Source organism: Rhinopithecus bieti, unplaced genomic scaffold (assembly GCF_001698545.2).
Source record: "Rhinopithecus bieti isolate Rb0 unplaced genomic scaffold, ASM169854v2 scaffold_758, whole genome shotgun sequence".
NCBI classification, from domain to species: Eukaryota; Metazoa; Chordata; class Mammalia; order Primates; family Cercopithecidae; genus Rhinopithecus; species Rhinopithecus bieti.
Window position 1 is genome coordinate 22,450 of NW_016803215.1, and position 9,347 is coordinate 31,796.

Below are 9,347 nucleotides of genomic sequence, written 5' to 3' on the forward strand. Positions count from 1 at the left end.
AAAAAAAAAAAAAAAAAAAAAAAAAATTATATATGAAATACATAAAATGAAATATATGGCAATATATATATTTAATAAACTATATTAAAAATATTTTATGGAATATATAAAAATATGTCAGCCCACAACTCTCCTTTGCTCAGAAACCCTTCCAAGAGCTCCCTCTTTCTCAGGGTCAAAGCCAAGGTCCTGACACTGACCTGCACTTATTTCCTCTCTAGCTCCCCTCCTCCCACTCTCCTCTAGCGCACGCTGCCGCTGCCATACTGGCTTCCTCGTTACTTCTCAACCATACTGACAGATCTCTTCTCCAAGCCTCTGCATGGCTGTTCCCTCCACCTGGAACACCCCTCCCCTAGACCCATGATTTCCTCCCTCACTTCCTTCAGGCCTTTGCCCCAGTAACCCCCTTTTAGCTCTCTGAAATGTCCCAAATATTTGCCAAATATCCCCCTTTCAGCTCTTCCCCTGGCCATCCCTTTAAAATAGAACCCCTCATTCTGTTTTTCTTCTTCTGACCTTATTTTTATTTGTTATTTTTTTTTGAGATAGAGTCTTGCTCTGTTGCCCAGGCTGGATACATGGGCGCCATCTCGGCTCACTGTAACCTCCACCTCCTGGGATCAAGTGATTCTCCTACCTTAGCCTCCCAAGTAGCTGGGATTACAGGTGCCCGTCATCACATCTGGCTAATTTTTGTATTTTCAGTAGAGACGGGGTTTTACTATCTTGGCCAGGCTGGTCTTGAACTCCTGCCACCTGCCTCGGCCTCCCAGAGTGCTATGATTACAGGCGTGAGCCACTGCACCTGGCCAATACCTTATTATTATTATTATTCTTTTTTAAAATCACCCGAGATGTAATATCTTGTTTAACTGTCTGCCGCTTTGCCTGCCACAAGAATGTAAGCTTCCCGAGAGCACAGACTTTGTCTTCACTGTTGGTTCCTGGCACATAGTAGATGCACGATAAATACTTGACTGAATAAATGAGCTACTGGGTGTGAGTAGCTTCTGGAGCCCAGTGCCTGGAGTGTGGAGAAGCTGCTCAGTAAAAGCAGAGTATCAGGCTCCCGCGCCCGGGTGATGGCCAGGTCTCAGGGTATCACCCCCACACACCTGATGCAGTGGGCGGCGGTGAGGACGAAGTTGCTGGCAATCAAGGTCCCCCCGCACGTGTGCCACCACGTGTTGTTCTTGAGGTACTGGAGGGAGATCTGCAGGAGGGTGGGGAGGGCTGTGTGTCAACGCGCGGGTCCCTGGGACCCTCACCCCACCAGCCTCTCTATCTCCACCTCCCAGCCCCACACAGGCTTACCTGCCAGGGCCAGCTGTGGGGCCGGGCAGTCTCTCCTCCCACCACACGGGCGGATAGGTTGGGCGGGAAGCTGGGCACCCCGCAGCTGGAGGCTGGGGAGACAGGAGGCCAGGAGAGCTGGTGAGTGGGGCTGGCCGCCCACGGGGAAACAAGTGGGAGGGTGGGCAGGTGGAAGGAGCACAGATTTGGGGCTGGGCAGACACGGGGTTGATATTTTACTGTGTGACAGGGGGAAACCACCCAGGTCTCTAGACCTCGTTTTCCCTTTCTGTGAAATGTGAAGAATCACACTAACCCGGTGAGTTTGTCCTGAGAACTGAATTAGACAACACATAGAAAAGAAAGCGTTTGGTCGGGCGTGGTGGCTCACACCTGTAATCCCAGCACTTTGGGAGGCCGAGGCAGGCGGATCCCTTGAGGTCAGGAGTTTGAGACCAGCCTGGCCAACATGGCGAAACCCTGTCTCTACTAAAAATACAAAAATTAGCCAGGCGTGGTGGCGCATGCTTGTAACCCCAGCCACTCGGGAGGCTGAGGCAGGAGAATCACTTGAGCCCGGGAGACAGAGGTTGCAGTGTGCTGAGATCGTGCCATTGCACTCCAGCCTGGGTGACAAGAGCAAAACTCCATCTCAAAAGAAAAAAAAAAAAATGTGGCTGGCATGTGTGCGAGTGCCTGGTACACCTGTGTTCTTCTGTCGCTTTTTAGGCCCCTGCATCATGGTGTGTGTGTGAGAGAGCACGAAGTCCACTGTTACAGCTGGGAAGCTGCCTGGAGCGGTCAAGAGCACGTGCTGTTCCGCGAGACAGACGTGGACTCAAATTCTGCCTCTTCCACTAACCTGCCATGTGATGTCAGGCAAGATACTAAGTCGCACTGAACCTCGATGTCCTCATCTGTAAAATGGGGCTATTAATAGACCCTACCTCTTTTTCTTTTCTTTTCTTTTCTTTTTTTTTGAGATGGAGTTTCACTCTTGTTGCCCAGGCTGGAGTTCGATGGCACGATGTTGGCTCACTGCAACCTCCTCCTCCTGGGTTCAAGCGACTCTCCTGCCTCAGCCTCCTGAGTAGCTGGGATTACAGGCACCCACCACCACGCCTGGCTAATTTTTGTATTTTTTGTATTTTTGGTAGCGATGGGGTTTCACCATGTTGGCCAGGCTGGTCTGGAACTCCTGATCTCAAGTGATCCACCCACCTCGGCCTCACAAAGTGCTGCGATTACAGGCGTGAGCCACCGTACCTGCCAATAGACCCTACCTCTTAAGGTTGTTTTGAGGATCGAATTGGCTCCTACATGTAAGGGTCCTAGCACAGCACCTGGCGCATAGTAAATACACAGAAAACAGGAGCTGCTATTATTAGTGTTGTTGTTGTTGTTAGCTGGAAGGACTCTTCATTAAGTGCTGTCTTTTGGCGAAAAAGCCAGTGAGATTTAGAGAGGTGAAATGACTTTTCTAGGTCCTGCAGAGAAGATGTGGCATTTAAGCCAAGTCCCTGGGCTCCTAATCTGGGAAAACGCCACCAAAATGATGGAATGGAGAATCCCCAAGGGAGAGAGGGTGCTGGGAAAGGCAGACCCCGATGGTCCCTGGGGTGAACCCAGGGTGAGTCGTCACGTGTCCCTGCCCCTTGTGTGCTGCTTTCCACACCTCGTTTCTCACTGGGGACACGTCAGATCATCTTCCCTGTTCTGCAGATGTGGAAACAGAGTTGCTAGGCAGGCTGTGGCTTGTCTGACACACAGCTGGTTGGTAGCATCTGAACCCACAGGAGACCCCAAAGTGTCTTACCTGGAGAGCAGAGGCCCCCCACCCCCCTCCCGTCCTTGCCCTGGAGGCCAACCCGAGCTCACAGCCTGCAGGCTGCAGCCCCACCCCACCACTTACCACAGGCCAGGAGCGCAGCGAGGACAGTGATGCCCAACATGGTTGGATGCTCAGGACTAGCTGACCCTCAGGATGGGCTGGGCACACTTATAGGCAAGAGCCGGTGAGTCACCTGGTCAAGGCCAAACCGCCCCTTGGAGAGAAACCTGCTCTGATAAGGCCCTTTCCCCGACCTTGGGTGGTTACTGTTTAATTCGGGCGGGAGATGGGGCTTTTTCAGAAGTGTGGATTTTCCAAATATCCTGAAACAGAAAATTGTGAGTTGCAGTGCTTTTGGCATCCCCACCCCACTCTGCTTGACGTGTGTGTTCATTCTCTCTCCCTACCTTATACTATTTATTTATTTATTTATTTGGAGACGGAATCTTGCTCTGTCGCCCAGGCTGAAGTGCAGTGGCGCAGTCTCAGCTCACTACAACCTCCACCTCCCGGGCTCAAGCGATTCTCGTGCCTTAGCTCCCGTGTAGCTGGGACTACAGGCACCTGCCACCACACAGGGCTAATTTTTTGTATTTTATTTATTTATTTATTTTTAGAACGGGGTCTTGCTCTGTCACCCAGGCTGGAATCTCAGCTCACTACAACCTCCGCCTCGCGAGTTCAAGCGATTCTCCTGTCTCAGCCTCCCAAGTAGCTGGGACTACAGATGTGTGCCACCATTTTTTTTTTTTTTTTTTTAGTAGAGACAGGGTTTCACCATGCTGCCTAGGGTGGTCTCAAACTCCTGAGCTTAGGCAATCTGCCTACCTCAGCCTCCCAAAGTGCTAGGATTGCAGGTATGATTACAGGCCGCTACCTTTTTTAGTTATTTATTGGGCACTTACTGTGTGTCAGGCATTGCGCTCAATTCTTCTTGCATTATCTCACTTAATTCTTCCAACAACATGAAATAGACACGATTATCTGCTCTGAGATGTGATGGGAAAGGACCAGGCACAGTGGCGCATGCCTTTACTCCCAGCTACTCCTGAGGCCAAGGCAGAAGGATCGCTTGAGCCCAGGAGTTCGAGGCCGCAGTGAGCCATGATCGTGCCACACTGCATTCCAGAGCGGGTGACGGAACAAGACCTTGTCTCTAAAAAAATAAAATAAAAGTGAGGAAGCTGAGACTCAGCGGGTAAGTGACCGTCTAGGGTCACACGGCTGGGCGGCAGCAGAGCCAGACTTTGAAGGTGGAGCTTCTAACACCAGCCTGGGGCTTCAAGCTGTGGAGACACACTGCTCCTTCTCTGCCTTTCTAGTGCTATTAGATCACTTCCTGGCTCTCTTTCTGTCTCATCTTTCTAATTGCCTGGGCTTGGTGCACTCCTGCACCTGCCTCCAGGGCTGTGGTTGGAGGCAGAGGCTCAGCAGGCTCTGGAAGGTGCTTAGATGGCCAGATTCCTTCCTGGAGTCAGCTTAGTTGTAGGTCCTCAGTTTCCCCATCTCTAAAATGGGCAGATAGGACCAGATGGACTTTCAGGCTTCTTTCAGTCCTACGATTCTGTGACTTGAATGTCAAGGTCAGTGGCAGTTCTGAGGGCCCAAAGCACTGAGTGACAGAAGTTCCATCAGAGCCTCTGGCATTTGGGGTTGGCCATCCCTTGGAACATGTGGTTTGATCCATTCACCCCAAGGCCTGGCCTCAGCCTGGTTGGTTAGATTCTGTGCTCCTTTTCCCCTCTACTCATACCGAGCTCCCCTTGAAGGTCATTTTCTGAGCTGGGCCTACTGGCCACCTTAGGAATTATTTCCTGTTAGAAAAGTTCAGAGCACTAGGCACCCCACCATTCATAATGGTGATCTGGGGGTGAAGGATGATTCTAACTTACACTTTACACTTTGTTTTTTTTTTTTTTTTTTTTTTTTTTTGAGAGTCTCGCTGTGTGGCCCAGGCTGGAGTGCAGTGGCACGATCTCAGCTCACTGCAACCTCCACCCCTAGGTTCAAGCAATTCTCCTTCCTCAGCCTCCTGAGTAGCTGGGATGATAGATGCCACCACCATGCCTGGCTAATTTTTGCATTTGTAGTAGAGACCAGATTTCACCATGTTGGCCATGCTGTTTATTTTCTTTTTTTTTGAGATGGAGTCTCGCTCTGTCTCCCAGGCTGGAGTGTAGTGGTACGATCTTGGCTCACTGCAACCTCTGCCTCCCAGGTTCAAGCAATTCTCCTACCTCAGTCTGCTGAGTAGCTGGGCCCAGTGCCACTAACCTGGCTAATTTTTGTTCCTTTTGTAGAGACAGGATTTCATTATGTTGGCCAGGCTGGTCTCGAACTCCTGACCTCAAGTGATCCACTCACCTCGGCCTCCCAAAGTGCTGGGATTACAGGCATGAGCCACCGTGCCTGGCCTCTAGCTTACGCATTTTTATGCAGCTTAAATTCTTTTTTAAAACAAACCTATGTCACTTTGGTAATACAAAAATCAATAGGTTGAATGTTTTAAGAAAGATACACAGACAAGGACTGGGAATGTGCACTGGGGGCTCTGTTCACTGTGGTGACCTCAGTCCTGGGGTGTCTGGGGCTTTCAGGCTGTGGGGAATTTTCTGTTTCATTTTGGAGGTTGGTCGTGCATGATGCAGGTTTATCAGTGGCTACTGCCCAGTCTGCTTCAGACCCAGGGCTTTTGGTTGCCAAGCCTTGCAAAGGGTCATTCTAGTTTAGAGACTGGGAACATAAGCAGAGATATGGCTTGAGCTGGGTGACAGGTCTTGGAAATCAGCAGGGTGTGAAGGCGGGAGGCAAGACACCTGGTTTCTGTCACTCAGTCAGTGACAGAATGGATGACCCAGACCCTGAGCAACCTCTTTGAGCCTCAGTTTCTCTCATATCCCTTGATCAATCTGGGAAGATGAATTAACTGGGCTTCTCCTCGTAGGAGCTCATGAATTTATACTCAGAGATACAGCAACTTCTTAGCACGCATCTCAGCCGTGTGTACATACCCATGGATTCACAAGTATACATGAACAGGTGACATACACACATACACACACACATATGCACACACATATGCACACACACGCACGCAAACACATGCACACACACACATGCACACACACGCTCCTCCACGTCCACAAATATGCACATGCCAATGACATAATATATATAAAGCATTCGGTTATGTGTAGAGCCAAGCAGAGCCATGGGCCACACGTTCAAATATACACACGAACATAGAAATAGCCAAATGGATTGATGAGGAGGTGCCAGGTGAAGAGAGTTATTGTTAGCTTTTTGAAGGTTCACAGAGGAACTGACCTTTTTTGGAGGCAGGTTGCTGGCTGCTCAGCTATAGGGAAACTTGCTTGTTTTGAGACATCTACAGGGAGCGGCCTTTTATATAATGCGGCACCAACCAGGGGTTTCACCATGTTGGCCAGGCTGGTCTCAAACTCCTGACCTCAAGTGATCCATCCCCTTTGGCCTCCCAAAGTGCTGGGATTATAGGTGTGAGCCACCATGTCTGGCCTAACTTGCATATTTAAAGAAGTGACTGTTTCGTTTGCCTGGGCTGTGAGTCACTGACATACCGAATACCCAGAAAACATCATTCACTCATTCATTCCTCCCACATTCACTGAGCAACTACTGTGTGCAGGCCCCATGATAGGATTGGGAACATAGAGATAATAAGACCTGTTCAGCCGTGGGGAGCTTCCTGCTGGACAGGGTGTGTTCCTTGGAGATAGTCTCCCTTGGAGAGATGGGCCAAGGGCATGGAGTTCTGCGCCCTTGTGGAGAAGAGACTGGTTCTGGTGGAAGTCTGATGGGGGGCAGGCGGGGAAAGGATTCCTTCTGTACAGAATCCGTGTCCTAAATGAATCTGAGGCCTCGAGGGTGAGAGAATGCCAGAATCCACCCCCGTCCCACTGCTGAACCCTGGGATTTTCAGGGCCTGGAGTGGGGTCTCCCAGGACCCAGGACTTCAAAGTCCTTGAGCCACTTGGGGCCAGACTGTGCTGGAAAAATAACCAGGGCCGACTTGGCAGAGGCAGCTGGAAAGGGGTGGGGGACGTGGTCAGGTGGTGCCCTAGGGCCTCAGAAGGAGCAATGCCAAGGTGGGGGTGGGGCGGGTAAGAGCCTGAGAAAAGAGGCAGGTGTCACTGACGGGACTGGGATTTTCTGGCCGCTGGGACAGGACTCTCGGGCGGCAGCTGTTACATCTCGGGTGAGGCCCACTAAGGGGCCAGCTGAGGGGCTGGCAGGGCTTCTCCTCCAAACCAGATGGAAGCACTGGGGGTTAGACAGGGACGTGGGGCCCAATGAGGGGTTGGTGTTCAACGAGGGGTTAACAATTCAGAGAGAGAGGCTGGGGGTTCCATAGGGATTTGGAGCTGGGACTCAATGCAGGGAGGTTTAATGAGAAGAGGGAACCTGGGAGGGTTTTTTTTGTTTTTTGTTTTTTAAGTGACAGGGTCTTGCTCTGTCTCTCAGGCTGGAGCGCAGTGGCGCGATCATAGCTCTCTGCAGCCTTGAACTTCTGGGCTTAAGTGATCCCCCTCCTGAGCCTCCTGCGTAGCTGCCCAGCTAGTTGTTTTAAATTTTTTTCTAGAGATGAGGTCTCGCTATGTTGCCCAGGCTAGTCTTGAACTACTGGACTCAAGTGATCCTTCTACCTCAGCCTCCAAAACTGCTGGGATTACGGGCATGAGACACTGTGCCCAGCCCTGGGGGCGATTTAAGGAGTCCTCTCTCTTGGTGCTAGGATCACTGCAGGTCCCTTCCCGCCTCAACCTCCTTTCTCTGCCAGAGCTGGGAGTGGGGGTCTTGTGCAGGCCAAGGCTGGGAGCTCCCGACAGGCTGAGACCCTTGGTGGAGGACCCTGGCATGGGACACCTGGCCCTGGTCTCTCACGGTCCAAAGACTCGAGGCCCATGGCCATAACCATTAGTGGCTTCCTTTTCAGTATGATTTGTTATTATATTTTGTAGAGATCAGGTCTCACTATGTTGCCCAGACTGGTCTTGAATTCCTGGCTTCAAGTGATCCTTCCCCCTCGGCCTCCCAAAGTGCTGGGATTACAGGTGTGAACCACCGTGCATTCTTTCAGCGTCCCTGTCCCTTGTTCCTGAAGCCCTTTCCAGCAGGATGTCAGGGATGCAGAGGTTCCTCCCTCGGGGAAGGCGTTTTGAAAGGCAGTGTGGAACTGAAAGTCCCAAGTTGGTGGTGGCGTACAGTCTCAGACCCTGGCTAGCACGTGGGGAGGACACTGCCTTCCCCAGGCATCCTGGCTGCTGTAGTACCACCCCTGGCCACCTGGGGGCAACGATGCCCAGCCTAATCCAAACTCCAGCTCCCACACCCTGCCTGGGAAGACCTCAGACCCTTGCCCACCCTCGCATGGAATAGATGGGGAGACTGAGACCCAGTGGGGACCTGATCTGTCTAAAGCCACACACAGAGAGCTGCTGGTGTCCGCCCCATCACCCCTGGGGTTTCCCAGCCTGTGGAAGACGTTGGGTGTCTCCCTGGCAAGGGTGCTTGGGGGGTCTCTGGGGTGCACAAGCCATAATTCCCAGGGCCTTAATGCCACTGCTGGCCACCGTGTGGCCTTGTGGAGAGAGGCAGCCCCTCCTCTCTGCTCACCTGGCAGGTTTGCGAGCCGTGACCTCCACAGCCTGGGCCCTGCCTCTTGCCGCCCCACTCGCCTGTGTGTCTCGGAGAGACTTTCCAGGCCTCCCTGTTTTGTTTTGTTTTGTTTTTGAGATAAATCTCTTTGTCACCCAGGCTGGAGTGCAATGGCGCGATCTTGGCTGACTGCAACCTCTGCCTCCCGGGTTCAAGCAATTCTCCGGCCTCAGCCTCCTGAGTAGCTGAGATTGCAGGCATGTGCCACCACGCCCGGCTAATTTTTGTATTTTTGGTGGAGATGGGGTTCCACCATGTTGGCCAGGCTGGTCTCGCACTCCTGACCTCAGGTGATCCACCCACCTTGGCCTCCCAAAGAGCTGGGATTACAGGTGTGAGTCACCGCGCCCATCGGTGTTCTTATCTGTTCTTATCTGCAAAAGAGGAATAAAAATATCACCCCTTGCATGGGCTGGTTGCAAGGATTCAAATGAGTTAATATACACAAAGCGTGTAGACTCGTGCCTGGTGACAGCGTCTGGGCATCAAACACCAACCTCCTCCACTGGGGCGGGTCCCCTCT

The 9,347-nt window shown here is 51.8% G+C and overlaps 1 protein-coding gene across 7 annotated transcripts in view; it reads right to left on the bottom strand.

The window, feature by feature from the left end:
• The window catches only part of CTRC (chymotrypsin C), a 16,171-nt gene extending 6,826 nt beyond the window's left edge, over nt 1–9,345 (bottom strand). For 6 of the 7 annotated variants that reach the window (XM_017869510.1, XM_017869538.1, XM_017869503.1 and 3 more), the window contains exons 1-4: nt 9,128–9,345; nt 3,209–3,450; nt 1,318–1,409; nt 1,119–1,216 (exon numbers count right to left, since the gene is read on the bottom strand). In XM_017869510.1, coding sequence (XP_017724999.1) covers nt 1,119–1,216; nt 1,318–1,409; nt 3,209–3,248 — 230 coding nt within the window. In that variant the 5' untranslated portion in view covers nt 3,249–3,450; nt 9,128–9,345. Of the gene's footprint in view, nt 1–1,118; nt 1,217–1,317; nt 1,410–3,208; nt 3,451–4,032; nt 4,284–9,127 lie in introns of all 7 variants that reach the window. The other variant, XM_017869508.1, reaches the window with a different exon arrangement.
• Nucleotides 9,346–9,347: the final 2 nt, after the last annotated feature.